This window comes from Ursus americanus, chromosome 19 (assembly GCF_024610735.1).
Source record: "Ursus americanus isolate L20-20 chromosome 19, mUrsAme1.1.p, whole genome shotgun sequence".
NCBI classification, from domain to species: Eukaryota; Metazoa; Chordata; class Mammalia; order Carnivora; family Ursidae; genus Ursus; species Ursus americanus.
The window spans coordinates 50,686,836-50,708,542 of record NC_142145.1 but is presented as its reverse complement, the minus strand read 5'-3'; the positions used below and the strand labels follow the sequence as shown (position 1 = coordinate 50,708,542).

Sequence of the window (21,707 nt, the reverse complement as noted above, 5' to 3'; positions counted from 1 at the left end):
GGAGGAGGAAAGAGGTACCAAAATATTAATAGCCAAATTTATAGAGCGCTTATTATATGCCAGAGTATTTATAAAAGGGTGCTGAAATGGAGTGTATCATTTAAACTCCACAGTGACCTTAAAAGGCTTGGTTCCAAGGTGGTTTAATTTTAGACATGTAGACTATGAGGCCTGGAGAGATGTATGTGGATACCCATGGTTAAGCCCAAGTGGTCTGACCTAACCAGGACATGACTGTTACTGTGTGTACACTTGCTGTTTGCCATCACACCCTCGCTGGCAATTCCTGGTGGCCATTGTTTCCTCAGGTGATATTCCTATTACTCAGAGAGGGCAGTGAACACTAAGGGAGCTTGAAACTTCCAGGAGGACATGCCCTTTCTCCTCTACCACCACTCTGGGCCCCTTTGGTAACTGCATAACTCATGTATTAGATTTCCCAGAACGAGGTCTTCAGACTTTCTCAGAAAAGATTCTACTCTCCATTCTCCTCAAGAGTTACTTGTAGCAAGCAGGAGTGTCCTGTAGGGAGAGAGCTTAGCCTCTGCTCTCACAACCCTGGAGTCTGTCCATGATGCTTTACTTAGACATGCTCACAGTGGCCAACCACTACTATTCTTCAGAGTGGACAGCCAGAACCAAGAGGAGCACAGAATAGAGGAAATAACCCTGGTCTCAGCTCTGCTACCCACATATGTTACTAACCTTTCTAGGGCTCAGTTTTGTCATCAGTAAAACAAGGAGAGAAAAGAACTCAGTTTTCTTGAGCACTGGTCATTATCCACAGTGTCTTAGTGTCTTCTGGCACTGTATTCAGTCTTCTTGGTGGTCTTATGAGGCAGATAATATGCATGTTAGCAAGTGAGAAACATGAGGTGTCCAGGGGAGAGAACTGTTCAAGGTCACGGTGTGACATCAGAGCCCATCTTCTATGCATCACGGACACCCCTCAATGGATGACATCTGAGCCTCCGTTTAGTTCCTCACTGGAACAAGTCATAACTGAGTTTCACGATGACTATGGAACAGTGCAAATGAAAGGCATCCCTTAAAGTTTGGAAAGGATAGTTTTAGGATAAGTACAAAGAAATTTTGATGTACATTTGATACAAGTTTGGGAAGCTTACAATTTATCTGTTGAAATTTTGAGATTAGTTTAAGAACCATTTAGAGAAAGCAAAGGATGATGATTTCTCCTAAAGGAAATGAAGGACTACCAAACCTTGAGAGACAGCCATGGTTTTCAACAAAGTTTGCCCTGGAGCTACCTCTAATACAAAGCCATGGGCTGGAGGAGTCTTTATAGAGAATATTTTCAAGTTACAAGAAATTTAGAAAACTGTTTTTGAGAAATATCAGCCAGCTTTTAAAATTTCCCCCAGACTCAAATGGCTTGAGCAGTACGGTATATATCAGAGATACCACATGGTTCCTTCACTTCCTTTGTGAGGCAAGCCATGTTACATCCTAATATTCCTTCTTAATAGTGGCTCACGGATTTGCCTCTGAAAACTGCTGCCTAGTCTAAGAATGTAAATGAACTGGCAAATCAGTGGGATGGATAGAGTTTCAATGATAAGCTAGTTCATCTTGTATATATCATCAACACTAATTCTGTTTTAAAATTCATTTTTAAACACATTTGAGAGTTAAATTGAGTTAGATTGTTGAAAAAAAATAAAATTTAGCTCCTTTCCCAGTGTTTTGAAGTAATTAAGATTATAGAATGTTGGAGCTGGAAAATCTCTTGACCATTTAGGACATTCAGTTCAATCCCATTCTTTTATAAATGAGTCAGCTGAGGCCCAGATATGTGAAGTGACCTGCCTAAAATCACATAGTTGCTGATGTTGGACTAGGTTCCAGCTTTCCTGGGGCCAGCCCAAGACTATTTCATCACACTTTGTTATTGTCCCTAAAGCCACAGTAGAGAGTCACACAGATTAGCTGAAGGAACCCTAGGGGTAAGTTTATCTTCCTCATTTTTACAGTTGAGATGTCTATGACTCAGGGAAGGTGAATGACTTGCCCGAAGTGGAGCAGGATTAGAACCCAGGTGTTCCATCTCTGAATATCATTCTTTCCCTACAATGTTCTTACTGCCTCTGGGCTTTGCAAGAAGCAAGGTGCTATATTGTCATTTCCATTGAGTGTTTTTCACTGAAAAATCTGTATTAAAGATTGGTTACCAATAAAATTACTATTTTTGTTTTTATTTTGCATAGCTGTTCCAATTAAGTCAGAGTTGGCAGTTGAAATTTTGGAGAAAGGCCAGGTCCGGTTTTGGATGCAGGCTGAGAAGCTGTCTGGCAACACCAAAGTCAGCTACATATTTAATGACAAGGAGATTTTTGAAGGGCCGGTATGTTTTACACTTTTTAGATTCTGAACATATCACTGTACAATATGCTGAGGGAGCCCTATTAAAATGCAGGTAAGTTGTTATGAAAACCACTGGGGGTGGGGTAGGAGAGTTTAAGGCATTTCACGTGTTAAAAAAAAAAAAGTACAGAAAAACATAGATTGATTATATCATATTATCCAAACTGGGACACTTTCGAGAATGAAAGAAGGTTCTAGTAATAATTTTTCCAGGACAAGAAGTCCCAGGCAAGTCAAGAAGTATGGTTCCCCAGGAAAATTGAGTTGCTCTCCTGAGAAGCAGAAGAGCCAGTGTGCTTACCTGAACTCACATACTCACATCAGAAACCTCAGCAGGAACTTGGTTCTTCACCGGGAGGAAATGGCCTCCACTGTTTCAATGGCTCAGCAAAAATATCTTTCATTGCTTTTCTGGTGAAAAATGCAATACATTTTTATTGTAAAAAAAATTATAAAGACTCAGAAGGGACAAATCACAAAGTCTTACGACTTTTTAATATACACGTTGGTTTATGCTTTTTGGTCTTTTTCTACACTTCTGTGTGTGTATGTCTACTGATGTCTTTTTTACATAGGTGATTGCATATATCTTCTCTTTTCTTTGCTCTTAACATAAACGTAGTTTCCATGGACAGAGTTATAACATCTGCACTCTATGTGTCCTCTCCGAATCAGGCCAGTACCTAGTGGTACTGAAGAACTTGGGCTTAGGAGCTCTGGTTCTCACTGTGCCCTCACAGGTATAAATGAGAGACTCAAAAGACAGGAGAGAGGTTGATTTGTGGCCATTATTAACAACCTGTTCTCCTTTCATCAAGACAGGTTTTTAAAACATTTCAGGATTCATTAGTGAGGGGGAGAATGAATAACATAAATAGCAAAAGAATATGTAATATATTTCTTTTCAGCTCATTTAGCAACTGTGGATAGAACCTGATTAAGTCACAAAGTCCACGGTGGCCCATCTTCTCCCTATTTTCAAAATATTCTCCTTGATGGCGATGCTCATTACCCGGCCAACGGAGGGGAAGGAAAAGCGTTGTTGGCATCACTGTCTGCTGCCACAACCATTTAGGGACCACTCGTGCATACATGTGCACAGACACACTCCCCTTCGTGTGTTCACACACGCTTTCGTGTTGCACGCACGCGCACGTACACATACACACTCTGAACTTGAAGACACACTACACTACATACATGCACTATTCCGTTGGGTGGAAATTAGTGTCTTAGGCTAAGTTCCCTAGAAGGACAGTCTGAAATAGAATTTCTCTTTCAATTGATTTAGGGGGGCGTATTCTCAGGAGTGGGGATTAGCAAAACAAGCTAAGGTAGAGGAAAGTGAAGCAAAAATGGGGTCTCAGTTGGAGACTGGCTTCCTGCAGGGGAAACGCTGGGGCATGGACTGCAGCACAGAGTTGATCCCAGACCTGAGCCTTCATTCTTGACATTTCATAGGAAAACTTCATATATCAAATCCACTATAGAACCCGCATTTGTATGCCCAAGGGTAAGATTCATCTTTACACTGAAAAAAAGGTGCCTAACCAACATGATAAAATAGGCACAGAACAGTAGGGCAAGTTCGGTTTATCAGGAACAAATGGGTTTCAAATGCTTCGGAAGCATTTTTATTCACATATTAATTCCGCAGATATTTATTAATTGCCTGCTATAGACGTGCACTCACAAGACGTGAGGGATATAGCAATGGAGAGACAAAAACACATCCCTCACGCTGCCTGTTGTTTTGCATTGTTCTGCTAATTAAAACAAATGTAATCTGGAAGGTAAAATGGGAACCTAAAAACAACTTTTTGACATTTGTGACTTGGAATAACAAAACTTTATTTGTATTTGAAAAAATTAAATTTCAGACTTTATAGTAATCAGTTCTGGCCAAGATCATATATGCCACGTTGTATTTTTCTGTTTCCGGCAAACAAGATTTTGAAAGCTCATCTAAAAAATAATGTTAATAAGAAATTTTGTTAAAATTATGATTCTTCGGAGTTTGAGTTTATTCCATCAGTCGTTGGCATCCTATCTTCCTCACTGATTTCTGTTTTCCTTTCCACATTGAAGAAATATAAGATGCATATTGACCGAAACACTGGCATAATTGAAATGTTCATGGAAAAGCTACAGGATGAGGATGAGGGAACATATACTTTCCAGCTTCAAGATGGAAAAGCAACTGGCCATTCTACTCTTGTTCTCATTGGAGATGGTAAGAAGTCTTGCCCAGTAACTGAAAGACTGTTCCCTTTAGTGCAAATACCCTACGGCACAAAAGTGGTCACGTGGAAGGCAGCAGAAATTGTTTCCTGTATTTCAAACTTTGGAATCCAATTTCAGTTAATACTTTCCATAGTATTTCACCAGAGTTAACCTTAGCCCACAGGGAAGACTGAAGTTAAATGATCTCCTATCTAAACAAGTATTTATTACTTAAATTCTCCAGTGAAGGAGCTTGCAATACAACTAAGACTGCATCTGTATCTCAGAAACAATGACACTACCTTATACTATGTACTTTCTTTAAACTACTTACATTAAGAAGAAAAATATGCAAAAGTGGCGCATGCCAGATCAATTAATCATACTTTATAATTGAATTATATGTCAGCTGCTATAAGCCTCTGTAGAAACCATCAAGATGTAAAATGTGGCATTTAACAAATGTGGCATTTGGAAAGGCTGGCCTAGACTCTACTTTGCAACATCCAATACGACTTCACTATTTCCTAGCTTCATGACCTTGAACAATTTACTTAACCTTCCTAGCTGATTTCTTCATCATAAAAACTTAAATAGGTTGTTGTGATTGTATGAGTATGTTATAATAATGAATATAAATCAGCACAATGGCTGGCATATACAGTCATACCACTCAACTCAATTTCATACTTCCTTGTTTATCTATTTTAGTTTATAAAAAGCTCCAGAAAGAAGCCGAGTTCCAGCGGCAAGAATGGATCAGGAAACAAGGTAAAAATGGGCAGTAAATAAAGAGAAAAACTTCAATTTCTTGAAAAAAAGATTCCAAGATTAATTCCATAACAAATTTAAATGTATATTATTGCTTATGTTAATAATGCCCTGGTAAATAAAAAATAATTGAAAATATTTATTATTGAATATGTATCCATTTAAAATATTTGAAAATTAATCTTGAATTTTAAAATAGCACTTCATACACATATCACTTTAGAATTTAAGAATGAGCTTTGATTTTGCATTTGTGATTAGTAGAGTGTTTACTGATGTCATTAAAATTTTATAGGTCCTCATTTTGCTGAGTATTTGAGCTGGGAAGTGACTGGTGAATGTAATGTGCTATTGAAATGCAAGGTAAGGGGGCACCTGGGGGGCTCAGTTCATTGACCATCCAACTCGGTTTTGGCTCAGGTCATGATCTCGTGGGTCAAGGGATTGAGCCCCACATCCAGCCCAGTGTCAGGCTCCCCACTCAATGGGGAGTTTTCTTGAGATTCTCTCCCTCTGCCCCTTCCCCTGCATGGGTGTGTGTTCTCTCCCTTTCTCTCTAAAATAAATAAGTAAATCTTAAAAAAAGAAGAAGAAGAAGAAGAAGAAATGCAAGGTAAGAAGCAGATAAATTTGAAATATTTGATATAAGGGAAGTAAAAATAAAATAGAGTGTGAGAAAATTTTTCATCTCCATTTGAACCAAATTTTTCATCTCCTTTTGAACCAAAATGCTAAGTGACACATTCTTACTATTGAATATTATTGTAATCATTGGTTGGTAAGAAACATAAAATAAAATGAAACATAAAATAAGACAAAATAAAACAACATAAAAATATGGGAAGACAAGCTGATTGCTCCTATTCCTTACACCCTAGTTGATAAGGACTGGCTCTTCTCTTTTTTTAAATTGAGACTTTATGTTTTTTAGAAGCAGTTTTAAGTTGACAGCAAAATTGCAGGGAAGATACAGAGACTTCCCATCAAGCCCCTGTCCCCATACTTGTACGTCTTCATCAACATCCCCCACCAGCGTCACACATTTGTTCCAATTGATGATCCTACATTGATATGTCATAGTTGCCCGAAGTCCACAGTTTACATTAGCGTTCACTTTTGGCATTCTATATTCTGTGGGTTTAGACAAATATATAACGACATTTATCCACCATTATAGTATCATTTGGAGTTTTTTCACCACCCCAAAAAGCCTCTGTGCTTTGCCTATTCATTCTTCTCCTCCCCCCTCCCCATTTTTTAAAAAAAATTAATCTCAGAAGAATCTCACAGTGTCTTTGTTTCAGGCCAAATCTTCATTCTAACTAGGAGATCCATTCCACAATCATTCCAGATACACTGTCTTTCCATGGAAATGTAGCAATTTCCTATCTAACTTGTGTGACTGATGCAACAATACTTTTGAGTATTGGCTAGCTCAGCTGCGGGTTCTGAAACCAGTGTGCTGCCCCAAGGGGAGAGGCTTGGTAAAGAGTTTGCAGCTCACAACTAATTGTCTCATTAGGCCTTGGGAAAATTTTAAAAATGAAAGTCCATATCACATTCTAAATCATTTTGTGCCTTAGCTCATGGTGTGTTCAGCTGAGTGAGTCATCAAAATGTTTTGGATGGGCAACTGCTGGATGAGGCTGGAGTGTGAAGGTCGTGACAGCAGACAGTGATTCCAAAGTAGAAGCATGAACTTGGCATTTGGCATTATAAAAGCCAGAACCCAAGTGCCCCAGTCTCCTCCAGGTCTGATGACATTTAAAGAAACAGCAGTCTACCCGAAATGTGTCCAAAGATAAATTCTAGGCTTTCGGCTCTCAGGAAATGGCAAAACTTCCTGAAAAACAATTTCTCAGGCAGCAGCCAAAACCCTCTCTCTCCTACTGGCTGTCCACTGCCATGCTGCCCCCGACTCACTTTCTCCTCCACACTGCTCACCCCATAATCCACCCTTTCCCCGAGCCCACATGTCTGTCCTCCTTTCTGTACTACCTGTTGCACTAGCCTTCTAGGAGGTGAGCTCTGGTGTCCTATTCTGATGGCTTTCCTCAGGAGAATCAGCCCCTTGCCCAGATTCTGAATCTAGAAATAGATTCTGAATATTCATACATTATGTATTTATGCTGTTCCAGTACCTGGAGTGAACTTCTTTCAGCTTCTCTGACAAAATCCTTTCTCTAGGCTCTGCTTCGTCATCTTTTCTGTAAGGCCTTTCCCTTCTCCGTCCAGATAGAATGAACCTTCTTCTGTCTTCCCATAGCTCTTTGTTTCATCATTATAGCAATTTAGGTACATATAGCAATGTATATATTCATTATAGTTAACGGAGTCTGTGTAGCTAAACATTCAGATTCATGAGACTATCATGGGCCCCATTTGGAACTAGTCTACTCAACAGAATATAGGACTAGAACCCCGCTTGCCTGCAAGGCAGTGCTGGGCACTCCTCTCCTGTGGGAATCCACTTCACCACCCCCTGATGACCGCTAAGGTATAAGGGGCAAGACCTACTTTGGTCAGTGCAGGAAATGCAATGGCTTTAAAAATACTTCATGCCCTAATGATCCAATACATCTTGTAACACAAGTCCCTAGGCAGAGCTTCCAGGGGTCCCCATAGGGGCATGCCCAAATTACAAGGGTCAGCATACTTAGGGAAACCGAAAACTATTGAGTCCATTTCTAGTCCCTCCCAGTCCAGATGCATTTTCCCAGTCAGGGGTCATTTTTATCAGAAGCAACGTCGCCTAGTAACACAGTTACTTTCTATAATTCAGGGACCAGTTTACAGGATCATAAAAAATATTTGTGTGTGCTGGTTTCTACTATAGTTACCCGTGTTGGTTCTTATGTTCATTTATTAACTGAAAGTTTTTAACATGGTAAAGCTTGCATATCCTTGTTTCTAATTACATTAAATATATTTTTAATCTGTTTTGTAGTTGTATTTCCTCTCTGGGAAATTGTGTGTTCATTTCTTCAGTTATTCAGTGGGGTCTTAGGGATTGTTTTCTTGATTTGTATGAAGTCTTTATTTTTTTTATACAATTTTAATTCCATAAGAAATACAGAATATACTCTTCTTTGTAGAAAATTCAAACATTGTAGATAAAGCTCAAGATCCCTTTAACCATATGAGTTTGTTTAGACCATTTGAAATTTGTATGGATATGAGATTTAAATGAGTTTCCTCAAAATTGCTAAGCAATGAATTTACTAAACCGTACTTGATGGATGTTAACTAAACTTACTGTGGTAATCATTTCATAATTTATACATATGTCAAATCAATGTGTGATATACCTTGAACTTATACATTGTATGTCAATTATAGCTCAATAAACCTGAAAACATTTTAATTAAAAAATGTTTTTAAAAACATATTTCCCCTCCACATTTATTTGCAAAGCTTTGTTCATCTTTTTAAAAATATTTAGAGGGGTGCCTGGCTGGCTCAGTCAATAGAGCATGTGACTCTTGATCACAGACTCATGAGTTCCAGCCCCATGTGTAGAGATCATAAATAAATAAACTTTAAAAAAATAAATAAAATATTTAGGTATATATTTAATCATTTAGATATATACTTTCTGTTATATAGATGTATACTATATTCATTCCGTTCTTTTGATAAAGCCACTTTTTTGTTATACAGGCTATATTTTAATGTAATGGGATGTGTCTGCCTATGGTTTTCAGATATTTATTATTATTATTTATTTTATTTGAGTCTGCATGCTCACATGTGTGTATCTATTCTTTTCTCTCCACCAGACAGTTGTTAAGTCAATGTTTACTGCTGGAAATAGAGATGCTATTGATTTTAGGTTTATTCATTTGTATCTATTTTATTTTTTTATGTGTATCTATTTTATTTTAAACGCTTTATCGATTAAAATAGCTTTCAACTGATCCCTTTAGAAATCTATGTCTCCCAAGTTCAGTGCTTTTTCTTCTATCCAATGCTACATTTTATAAGAGTAACATTCCCTTATTTCAAGAAGTATAATTATGGTTTTTCTTCTAGGTGGCAAATATTAAGAAGGAGACTCATATTGTGTGGTACAAAGATGAGAGAGAGATATCAGTGGATGAAAAGCATGACTTTAAGGATGGTATATGTACTCTGCTTATAACAGAGGTAGGTGACTATAAATGTGAAATGTAATATGTTCGTTCTATACCCTACATTCTTCTAAAAAAGAGACTAGATTCTGTATTCCTTTGCCCCAGGCATTTTTAACACCTTACTTCTAGCTGCTCCAAAGATCCCTGCCCGGACATCACCCAAAAAACAAGCCATAGGAACACAAAAGCTTCTCTCACCTTGTGATAATGCGTGGATTTGTCAGATATCCAACCAGTATGGGCTAGACACCACCAACTCTGGCCTCTCTGAACTACCTCTTTTCATAGATGGGTGAGTGGCAGGGCAATTAAGTGGATTCTTCTTGGTTTGATCTTAAGCCTCATGATAACTTGTTCCCTAAAAGTACAGAGACAATTAGACATAGTATTCAGTTAAGTACAGGTTTTTATCTACTTTTTGTCTAAAAGAACATATCTTTCATGATCATATATGTGATCATTAGTTTTTAATATGAAGGCAGAGTAAAGGATAAGAACTTTAAGTTTCAAATCAATCGTATCCTCAAAGGGTGAAAAATCAGGACCTCTAGCAGGTCAAATGAAGATTCTCGGGTTCATCTGCGAAGTCCTCATCACTCACTCGGCCAGATGTTTGTTCAATGTGTGATTTGACAGCAGTTCTATAAACCACAGGACCTTAAAAAATGCAAACACCATACTCTGAGGCTGCTATAAACTGTAATGTGGTATTTCTATTCCCCCTTAGTTTTCCAAGAAAGATGCTGGGATTTATGAAGTTATCCTGAAAGACGACAGAGGAAAAGATAAGAGCAGACTGAAGCTTGTGGATGAAGGTCAGTCCTCCAGCTGCTGGGGTTCATTTTGTGTGTTCTGGGTACAGGTTACCAGACATAAGTAAGGCTAAGTAACAACTAAAGCCATGTTGAGTTTTTGTCTTAATTGTTTTGTTTTAATTGAAATTCCAGCAGAGTGAACTACTTTTTTATTCAAAAATACTTCACTTTTAGTCTTCCTGGAAATCAAAAGTGTACTTTTGATCTTCAGAGAATTTATAGTCCATAGTCCATAAAGGTTCTGTTTTCAACATAAATCATCATTTTTGTTTCAACCCTACAAAAATGTTCCAGGATCAAAAACTACTGTGTGGGGCGTCTGGCTGGCTCAGTGGGAGGAGCATGCGACTCTTGAGCTCAGGGTTGTGAGTTCAAGCCCCACACTGGGTGTAGAGATTACTTAAAAAAAAAAAAAAAGAGAGAGAGAGAGAGAGAGCATGTTCCTTTACCAAACAAACCGACCAACCTACCATGAAAAGCATGTCGCCAAAATGTGCACTCTTAACAGGTGGCAAGAAAGATTTATATATGAATGTAATATGTTATTAGCAGAGCAAGAAAGCAATTTCCATTTTTCAGACTTCTAAGGACAAATATATCGTGATAATGAAGACCTACATGTGACCACCAAACTTTCAATGTGTTCTTGAACAAGATCTTGAACAATATTACTAACAACAGTGTGGGTCTGACTTTGATTTCACCTTCCTGTTCCTAGTGGAGGCAAGACTTAATGTGCTTATTGGCAGGAAGTATTATCAGGCTGAGAGGTATCAGGGAACCTGGATGGTTAATTCATTATGAGTTGATGACACAGATAAGAACGTTCCGCATATGTAAACTAAGTCTTCTGGGGACTTGAGAATCCTAAAGCCAAGAACCTTCCTGGAAATCTCCCTGTGGGTTTCTCTAGAATGTAAATATGGTGATAGTTACAAAGAATTAAAGGGAAAAAAATATCAAAATAAGAGCAGGGAACTTTTAAAAGTTGATACAAATTGAGGTATTATTCCCTCAGAGAGCACTTATTGTCAGTTGTCCAGCAAATTCCCCTGTGGCCAATACCCTTCACCAGGCAGGAGAATGTTGAGAGCACACGCTACCAGCAGCTTGAGATCTGACCTCACAAGAAGCATTTTTATGCTAAAGCTCTGTCTATGAATCTCTATCCACAGCCTTTAAAGAACTGATGACTGAAGTATGTAAAACAATAGGTAAGTTAAAATGGTTTCCCCACTACAATGCTTCACTATTCTCCCAGATGGGCTTACAGCTGTAAGAACTATGCTGTTTTCCTCTTTCAGCTTTGTCTGCTACAGACCTGAAAATCCAGAGCACAGCTGAGGGCATCCGGCTGTACTCTTCTGTTACTTACTACCTGGATGATCTGAAAGTTAACTGGTTCCACAAGTAAGTAAATGGGAACTTAACTGACATGTAGACATTCTTGTGTGTGTGTGTGTGTGTGTGTGTGTGTGTGTGTGTGTGTGTGTGTTAAGGGGGTAGGGAGGGGGCAACAACAACCCTCTGTTCTTCCCCTCAGGTAAGAAGCCTTCTTACTTCCTAGGTCTGACGTTGACAAGTGTAGGACAGAAGCACCCCCACTATTCCCTTAGCGTGAGGTTAGCACTTTCCCTCAACACATACGTGCTGAGGCCAGTGATGGCTAAGATCATCTGTCTTTGTGATCTGGGAACTGTCATAATCCTTACACATCTCTATAATGGAATTTCCACCTCCAGAAGGTTGAGCTTGGGCTCCCTCTGCTTTGCCAGGCACCCAAAACCAGATTCTTAAGCCCTCTTTCTACACAGCTAACCCCTGCTCTGGTCTGGAACAAAACTGAAGCAGCATGCACCAAGAGCAACCACATTTCCTGTTATATGAATTAATAGCCATTCACCAAAGAAACCTAGTCCAGTGGAGTGCCTGAGTTGGTTACTGTTATCATTAATAGCAGTTGGCATAGTTGGGCATTAGCATGTCTCTTGTCCACCCTTGGAAGGCTTTGAGAATTCAAGATCACTTTGGGAATGTGTATATGAGCTAGACTGAGCCTGCAGATCTGTTCTAATCCTAGATTCCTTTGTGGAGTTATAGGTGAACTCGGGTTCATCTCTGGGATTCTAAGCTAAAGTAGGTTTCTAAGTCCAGCCAGTTCCCCCATTATACCCTTGGCACTGTCCTTAACCCCCCGCCCTTCCTTGAATTTCCTGAGCTGAAAGAGAACAGCGGCCTGGCATAGAAATCTGATGGGGCACAGCCACCTTTAGTCCACTCTTCAGATGCAGTAGACTCATTCCAGAAGTCCTGTAGGAGCCCCACTGAGCAGTAGATCCTGGGAGGAGGCACCCAACAGGGTTTATTTGTATCTTCCCTAGGTGGGTGTCTATCATAGGCTGGCACTGCCCCAAGCCCTTCACGTTATAAATTCATTTAATATTCACAACTCTAAGGAGGCAGGTAATTCTCACTTTAGGCACTAGGAAGCTTAGGCTCCGGGAGGTGACTTGCTCGTGGCCGCACAGCTAAGTGGCAGGCGGAGGACTGAGCCCAGGCTTGGCTCCATAGCTCCCCTCACCATGGCACCGTTCTGTGTTCAAGTTGCTTTAAAAGTCTAGATGAAACATTTATTAACAGAACTGGGTCTCACAAAACAGACATTTGTGTTTTCTTTAAAATGACTTTACTGTGATAGAGAACAGTGTTTTCGTTCTTATTCTCATTCATTTCCTGAGTTCTTTTAAATAAAGGGAGGGGGGGAGAACAAGCAAAATTCAATTTGAATGCTTGGGGTTTCAGTCCTTTGTTCTGTTTCTTTCAGAACACATTTTCGGAAAGTAATTATAAGTTAAAATAGATCAAATTCTAGGAAATTCCTCTGTGACATCTAGGACATTCTAATAGATCAGTCTGAAGAATAAGAGAAGATGAATTAACTGAATCATCAATCAAAAAGCTTTATATCATCTTTAAAAGAATCACTTGTTCAAAAAAATTAGAACATTCAGTTTTAAGGAAGCTGCTATTAGAGTAGCAAGGCATAAACCTCTTACCCTATTTGGTCTAGTCAGCTGAATGACTGTTTTGTATACCCATGTGCCTATGAAAGATTCAGGAATCAAGGACTAATTGTCTTCACTGTCTTTACGTAAGTATGCGGCATAACAGGAAAAAGCCTGAAATGGGTTTTAGCCTTGACTTTGCTCCTATCTTCCCTTGAATCTTAGGCAAGTCATTTAATTTTCTGAAATCTCAGGTTTCTCTCATATGAAATAGAGACAATAATACCTGTTCTATTTCATAATGCTGATGGAGCCAATGAGAGAATGAAATTTATGGTACTTTGTAAACCATGAAGGGCTTTACAAATCTAAGGTACTATTATGCATGTTGGTCAGAGATTAGAGAATTCAAACAGATTTATTATAGCAAAACCGAGGACTGTCTCTCTTCCTAACTCTTTAAGACATAAATATTGCTCAGACTCAAGTCTGTGGGCATAGATATGTTCCTTTACCCTACATCTTATGGCAGATTTTTTTTTTTCAGTTTTTGAAAGATTTTATTTATTTATTTGAGAGAGAGTGCGAGAGAAAGTGCGTGCCTGTGAGTAGGGGGAGGGGCAGAGGAAGAGGGAGAAGTATGTTCCCCGCTGAGCAGGGAGCCTTATGCAGGGTTGGATCCCAGGACCCTGAGATCATGACCTGAGCCGAAGGCAGATGCTTAACTGACTGAGCCACCCAGGTGCTCTTACAGCAGTTTGTGATTATTTTTTAGAGAATGTAGCATATAAGAAAAATGCTGAATGTTTATTTGAAAGCTAAAACATTTTTAGTGGAGATTTTTGTTTTTCTGTTTTTAGTTCATTTTGTTTATTACAACAACAAATGTAATACATGCTTGTTTTAGAAAATATACTTATAATATCATATTACATATTAGAAAGAGCTTATAATGTAATATCATCCATAGTTTTCCTAGCCATAGTGTAAACTTTCTGCCGTACTTCCAGTCTTTTCTCTGTGCATAATTGTTACTATAAGTAGTTTTTATACTGCTTTTTTCCCTATTTCCTTACATGTTTACAAACTCTTCATAAAGTTTCTTTTAGCATCACTGAGAGTACACCTGCCTCTACCCTTCTCTTACTTCATTTATAACAGTAACATTTCTAAACCATCAGATCACAAGGCCAAGGGATCGATTTGCTTTTATTCTCCTGTAAAGAATGCAATGTATGTGTCTGCTCATGACCTACCATAGAATTTGGAGAAACTCATGTCCAGGGACAGAGAAGGTGCCTCATTCATTTTGGCAGAGACTCTGCTTTTCATTTATTCTTGGCCTTACTACCAAGTACATATTTACATATGTTTTAAATAGCTTTGTAACCACATATGTCAATAGATGTCAGCCACAGATGAACCTCCTTAAGTCTGTTTTTAATTAGTTTGTAAAATCTGACTTATAGCCATAGACCATCTGCAAGAAATACGCAATAATAGGATATATAGTTTGGCCTTTTGGCTTTAAAAATTCTCTTAGTCCTACAAATAAACCCAAGCAAAAGCAAAGACAATTAATACCACTGAGCATTGGTGTTGTAATCTGCTAGGGCCCCAGACTGCAACTGGGAGTTAAATGTACAGACTGTCCAACCCCCACCCGCACCCTGGGACTTGGAATCCAAGTTCTGTGATTCGGGGCCCATATTTTTCCTGTAGCTGAACATGCATGGTTCTCATGTTGTTTGAAACCCTATAAAACTCTAAGGTGAAACCTTCCAAGAGAGATTAAGTAAAAATCAGCTCTGGATGAAAGCAAACGATAACAATGTTTTCTTTGTTATGAACAGCGGGACTCCTGTTAAGTACACAGACAGAGTTAAGAGTGGGGTCACCGGGGAGCAGATCTGGCTGCAAATCAATGAGCCCACTCCGAATGACAAAGGCAAATATGTAATGGAGCTCTTTGATGGCAAAACTGGACACCGGAAGACAGTGGACCTTTCTGGACAAGGTAAATGAATATTTTACAGATTAGAACTTTCCTGTGGAAGGGTGGGCTTTCAAAAAAGAAGGAAGGGTGATAAGAGGCCGTTACATCTGACTATAGGAAGATGACTGGAGATTTTAAGAAAGCAATTTAAGTTCAGCATGGGGGTAGAAGCAAGAGTTTAGTGGGTCTTGGAGTATCAGTGAAAAGCATGAAGTAGAGACAATAAACACGGAGCGAAAGGACTACCTTATCAAGATGCTCACGAAGGAGGAGGGCATGTTGATTTATAGTCACCTGAGCAAGAACAAGCACTAAAAAAGAATTGTTATGTTGACTGGAATTTGAGCAAGTTTAATAGAGTTCAAGTTTGAGCTGGAAGATGTGAGTGACAAGGAATAACCAATGTACCCATGTTCTGAAGCATGGGAGGTCTGAGATCCAGGGCAGGGGTGAAGGCGTTGACTTTGGAAAGGAGCAGGGATCCCTTTTCTTCAGAAACCAGAGGGAGGGGGTAGGGAAATATGACTACGCAAAGATCAATAGTGAGGAGAAGAGAAGAAAGTTGGACAAGTTGGGTCCTTATGGCCTCAGATGTCTTGGTCATCTGCTGAGAGAATGGCGGCACCTGGAAAGAAGGGGGACGAGGAGCAGGCAGTCATGAGCGACAGAGTGGAGAGGTAACGTACAACTATCAACCGCAAGTTAAACAGTTCAGAGAGGTGGAAGAGGAGAGGGAGCGTGTGTTCCACACCTGCGGCTCTTGATGTGTCAGCCCCAAGGTCTTGGGAGCCACAGGGTCAGAATGTTGTGCCCTGAGGCTTTTAATATGTAGCTTATTTACCCCTGTCCTTGCCGCCAGCTCCTGTCTCTATCATTCCCCCTCAAGGACTTGGGACTCAGCCTCGGGGCAGCCCTTCCACTGCTCCGGTCTAGCTTCTGCCTAACAGTCCTCAAGGAGACCAAGGACTAACTTTTTCTTCCACTTCTTCATATGCTAAAATGTGATCTGAATATTCTAGAATTCTTAGTGTTTTTATTTTTTAAAAGACTTTATTTACTTATTTGACAGAGAGAGAGAGACAGCGAGAGAAGGAACACAAGCAGGGGCAGAGGAAGAAGGAGAACCAGGCTTCCCGCTGAGCAGGGAGCCGGATGCGGGGCTTGATCCCAGGCCCCTGGGATCATGACCTGAGCCAAAGGCAGACGCTTAACCACTGAGCCACCCAGTCACCCCTAGAACTCTTAGTGTTTTTAATCTGCAGAGAGTAGACTCACAGTTAAGAGCACAGCCTTTCAGCAGTCCTGCCTTGAATTATTTTGGGCTGAGCCCCCAGACCCTTCCCCTCACCCCACCCCCCTGCACACATACCCCCCATCTCCCACCCATGAGGACTAGAAAGATGGGAGTGGCTGCCTGCAGGCCTCGCCATGCCTGAGTCACACACTACAGTAACAGGGGATTTCTTCTGCAGTCCATCTGACATTTTGAAACACAACCGAAAACGAGAAACAGGAAGGGGGTGGATAAATTTAAAACTTAAAAAAATTTTTTCTTTTACTCTCTGGCCCACCCAAGCAGATTGGTTCAGCAGGGCCCAGCTCTTTCTCGGTGTAGTGTGGGCAAAAGGAAGGGAACTGAATGCTTAGCTTGGCTCTGCCTATCCACCTCCAGAGACTTAAAGCCTGACTCTTTATGCTTATTTTTCCCCCTCTGTCAAAGGAGGGGGATGGACTGGTATTAGGTAAATACTCTCTAGACATAAAATATGATGACTCCCAGACCACATAGGAGCTTAAAGTGGAGGTGAGAGAGATTTCAAAATAAAGCTGCCTTTTACCCTGCATTATTCAAAGTGGCTTGTTGGGCAGGCTCAAGGGGGAAGAAAGATTTTAGAACTGTGTGGCTCTCATTTCCTTGTCTCACTGTCTTTTCTCTGGGCCCCCTGCCCAGCTTAGAAGCATTGCTTCAGGCCGACGCTGACGCAGGCTGGGAGCACAGTAGCTCCTGTGCCCTTTAACACAGATAGACGGGCCAGACCGTGTCATATGGAAACATTTAACCGTCCAGTTAGGCGGCTGTGTCGCGTGGGATGATTTAATAAGAGAAAAGCCTTTTTGGTGTTCAGGATGCTTATCACACAACCACCTTTATTACCATTTTATCTTTGGCAGAGCTGATCTTTGCCTTTCTGCTTGAAAGGAAGGTCTCTCACTGAATTGGGGGCTTCTAAACTCCACTACCTCATCTTTTCTCCCTAGAAAGTATTGGCTTCTCCTGTGAAGCCCATCATGTTGCCGAGTCAATGGGCAGGCACAGTCTTACCAGTCCGCTTAGTCATGTCTGGACTGACCCCACTGGCCTCAGGCTGTGAATTTTAATCCACTGCTGTGCGTTGTCAGTTCTGGATGAGAACATTCTAACTTCTCTTTTTTTCCTCTTCAAGCATATGACGAAGCCTTTGCTGAATTCCAGAGATTAAAGTAAGTCCCTTGCCACTTGTGTGCCCTGATTTCTCTGGAACGTGATGTGCTGCTCCCCCACCTGAGGGTTAGAGAGGGTCTTTCATGTTGGCAGATGCCTAGAAACAGCCCTTCCCACTGCTTTGTCGAGCAGCAAAATGTCTCCGAGGCAATGAAATGCAGTCAAGGTTCGTTATTTCGAAGTACCACTAAAGCAAAATTCTTCTTTGTTTGCATGTTTGTTCGTTTCTCTCAACCACAGACAAGCTGCCATTGCCGAGAAAAGTAAGTAAACCCCCTTCCCATTTATTCCTGGCATAGTCTCAAAACATCGCTTTTATTTTTTTTTTAATTGTGACTGCAGACAGAGAGTGAAAATGGGTTTTTTTTCCTTTTCTTTCATTCCTTTTCTTTTTTTTTTTTTAATCTTAGGTGTTCTACATATGTTTTCATTTTGTCTCTTGAGTAAGAATGTCTGTGAAAAGAAGGTCTCAGGTTACATTTTGAGAATGTCCCTGAGCTCTTGACTTGAGCTAACCCTTGAGTGTCCTGAGAAATCTCGGGGCACAAGTTACACAATAAGTTGTTAATCACTTGCAGCAGGCACAGTGTATCAGAAAAATGTATCTATGTTAAAGAAGAAATAAGAAACTGTAAATTTGACATCAGGTAAATCCTTGTAAGTGGTCACCCAACAAATACTCCTGCATTTTCCTAAGAGCCCTCGTAGGATAAAAGAAGCCAAATAAGGCCTTCTTGAATTCTTCACAGTCTGAGTGAACAAATACCAAACTGTCAAGTCTGTGTACCCAGAAACGTGCTCACTGCTCATAGTGGCCTCATACTTGGAGATTTCTAGAACTCAATCTTTTATGATTCCGATTGTCATGAACTAATTACCATAATCATTCAGGTTCTCTCTGAGTGTGTGAGGCAGAATTTGGAAATTGTTGAGGGCTAAAATTGTAGAGTCAGTCCTGAGGAATGGAAGGGAACCAGGAAGCGGAGTGAGAAGTGAAGTCATCTGCCAGCCTTTCAGAAGTAGCCCCAGGTCATTCAGGATGGAACTTCCTACCTTTGGTTCCTCTCTCCTTCCTGCTCTTCCCTTCTCCCCCCTCTTCTGCTGGGTTGGTTGAGTGGTAAGGCAGCTGCCAGCAGATGCCAGCACCAGCACCGGGTGTGCTGAGGGAGTGCAGTGCGAGAGGGGAGCACTTCTTGTTGGTACCAAGTGTGCCCCTCCCGCTCCTGTATGCACAAGCAAAGCCAGTGTCCGTAGTTGATGGCCACTCCCCATTCTTGAACTCTGGTGGGCAAGGAGCCCGACCCTCCCTCCATTTCTGAAGTTTCTGCGTCAAAGCAGTTTAAAGCTGGAAGAGACTTGAGTGATCTTCTGGCCCCCTGTGTTTAACCTTTTGTAAGCTGAGGGATGCTTAATTCAAACATCTTTCACACAGATCCAAAATGTAAAATAAGTAAAAGCCAAGTTAGCTTAATTGAAGGTGGGATGGGGTCCCGGCCTCCCTGACTCAGTGCCCTTCCTCAGATCTCCTCCCAGGGCCCCCAGAGGAATCCCGTGGATGCTATGGTAGCAGAGCTGGGTAACTTCATGTCCACAGGTGTAATGCAATCCTTCCCCCATTCCGCAGGTTAGGAGCCTAGGGTCCACACAGTGAGGTGACTTTCCTGATGTCACACATTGGGTGGTGCAGGAGCCAGATGATGAGTTGAGCTGACAAGTGGTACAAGGTGCAATGGAATCAGCAGGAGAAAGTCAAGATTCAAGATTCATTCAAAGCTTTAGTCTGACTTAGTGGAGAATGGAGTTGTAGAAACAGGGATCTAGAGTCACGCATTAATTGAAGTAGACCTAAAATTGAGAGGGTGGTGGCCACTGTGTTAGTGTCAGACAGTGTCCCTTTGAGCAGATTGCAGAAAGGCATCCTTCCCTGGGGCTAAGCCAGTCACACCCAGAGCACGGGACTTGGTGGGGCTAGGGGAGCAAGAGGTCAGCTCTGGATTTCAGCACCTGTTCTACACCTTGTCCCCTCAGCTGGGGGCCTCTGTACTTTGTGGCCATAGATAGTAGCCCTACATAGCCCAAACACCAAGAACTACCAGGAGACAAAAAAGGGAAGCTCTCTAGGAAAGGCCTCAAAGAAAGCCCACATCTGCACAAGCCACCAGATCTCATGGCATACAGCCTCCAATTATGCAACTTTTTTTTTTTTTTTAAATAATAGGGAAGCCCTTAAAAGAGGCCATGCAGACTTGGAGGCTGTCCACAGAGATCTGCTCTGTCTCCTCGAGCTGAGCCCCACTGAGCTACAGAAGGGCCAGGGCTGAAAATAGTCATGAAAATTACAGAGCAGGTCTTAATACCACAAAGGCATCTCAAACTGATAATTTAGGCATAGGTAGAGGCACCCACACACACAAGTTACCTCTGGGAGGAAGGATTAACATTCCAAATTACTGGATCCTTTTCTAATTTTGCATATTAAAAACAGGTATAAAAATAATTGTAAGGAAAAGGAAACTGAATTGGAAAGTTAGTTCCCTGGGGTGTTTGTGTGAGTGTGATCACTGGTGCTCATCATTTCAGTGATTAACCAGAAATGCCTATGCTTGCAGATCGCGCCCGAGTGGTGGGTGGTCTCCCCGATGTGGTCACCATCCAGGAAGGCAAGGTAAGCGTGGAGCACTCCTGTCCCTGCTTCTTCCACACTAGCAATGGAATCCAGTGCCCCAGGCTTCGTTCCGTCTAAGAGCTCCCACCATCTTCATCTGAAGCCACTGCTGCTTAGGCTTGACTTCAGAGTAGCCAATACAAGACTCAAATTGCAGTCCATTTTCAGTCATCTTAACGTTTTGTAGGCCAACCATCAGGATAGAAGTTCGCTTTGTGTGGGCGCATGTAGACCACTTAGTCTCTTTCCAGAGGCACCCTTTCATATCACGAGAAGCAGAAAAGGCTCAATCACAACTATATGACAAACGTGATTGGAGAAAGATGTGACCTCTAACACCTAGTGGAAAATGGGCTGTCCTGTTTAATACTTCACCTCTAAAGGGAAACATCCTGCTCCGTGAAATTCTATAGGCTCTGTTCCAGTTGAAAACTGGTTTATTTCTTTTTTTTTTTTTTTAAGATTTTATCTATTTATTATAAATAAAATTGAGAGAGAGAGCACAAGGGGTTGGGAAGGCAGAAGGAGGGAGAGGGAGAAGCAGACTCCCCACTGAGCAGGGAGCCTGATGCGGGGCTCCATCACAGGACCCTGGGATCATGACCTGAGCTGAAGGCAGATGCTCAACCGACTGATCCACCCAGGTGCCCCAAAAACTGATTTCTGTCCATTTAACTTTAAACTAGTATTTCCTGGCTCCATTATTATCTCTCTGAAAAGCAATGAACATAATTTCTAACCTGGGTTTACTTTCTTCGTCCCTCTGTTTCATTAAGACAAATTCAATAAGCCAGCTATAATGGACGGGTACTTGTAGTAAAACAAACCTTTTCCCAATGAAGACATACAATAGGTAGACTAGGGATAAAACAAGGCACGTGGAAAGGCTTTAGTGAGAGGCAGGTTTCATCCAGCTGCATTTCTTCATGGATGGAGTATACATGACCACAGCTGACCTGAAGCTCAACCATTGCACGGTTGCTTTTGTCTTTAAACTCTGTTTTTCATGTTCCTCATTTAATGGGGTTCAAAATATTCAGCTCACTGGCTTGTAGTGAGAATGGAGAGAGAGAATGTATGGGAAAGGAATTTGTGATCTATAATGGAAATAAATCTAAAGTATGGATAGTAGTTTTCCATGACACCTAAGTCACTTGGGAGTTTGGTTTGGTTTTGTTAAAAGTTTTAACCCCCACGGGGCACCTGGTTGGCTCAGTCAGTAGAGCATGCAACTA

At 40.9% G+C, this 21,707-nt stretch overlaps 2 protein-coding genes across 4 annotated transcripts in view; one reads left to right on the top strand and one right to left on the bottom strand.

Moving 5' to 3' along the window:
• Positions 1 to 21,707, top strand: part of MYOM1 (myomesin 1) — a 147,512-nt gene that overhangs the window by 122,847 nt on the left and 2,958 nt on the right. For all 3 annotated transcript variants that reach the window (XM_087869948.1, XM_045781841.2, XM_045781842.2), the window contains 12 exons: positions 2,226 to 2,362; positions 4,471 to 4,615; positions 5,317 to 5,376; positions 5,672 to 5,739; positions 9,409 to 9,522; positions 10,237 to 10,324; positions 11,500 to 11,538; positions 11,629 to 11,734; positions 15,183 to 15,346; positions 17,770 to 17,806; positions 18,048 to 18,070; positions 20,417 to 20,472. In XM_087869948.1, the coding sequence (XP_087726074.1) occupies positions 2,226 to 2,362; positions 4,471 to 4,615; positions 5,317 to 5,376; positions 5,672 to 5,739; positions 9,409 to 9,522; positions 10,237 to 10,324; positions 11,500 to 11,538; positions 11,629 to 11,734; positions 15,183 to 15,346; positions 17,770 to 17,806; positions 18,048 to 18,070; positions 20,417 to 20,472 (1,037 nt within the window). The remainder of the gene's footprint in view (positions 1 to 2,225; positions 2,363 to 4,470; positions 4,616 to 5,316; positions 5,377 to 5,671; positions 5,740 to 9,408; positions 9,523 to 10,236; positions 10,325 to 11,499; positions 11,539 to 11,628; positions 11,735 to 15,182; positions 15,347 to 17,769; positions 17,807 to 18,047; positions 18,071 to 20,416; positions 20,473 to 21,707) is intronic.
• Positions 2,493 to 21,707, bottom strand: part of LOC123782003 (uncharacterized) — a 63,903-nt gene continuing 44,688 nt past the window's right edge. The window contains exons 2-3 of the mRNA XM_087869982.1: positions 9,708 to 9,867; positions 2,493 to 2,793 (exon numbers count right to left, since the gene is read on the bottom strand). The gene's annotated coding sequence lies outside the window, so the exon portion shown is untranslated. The remainder of the gene's footprint in view (positions 2,794 to 9,707; positions 9,868 to 21,707) is intronic.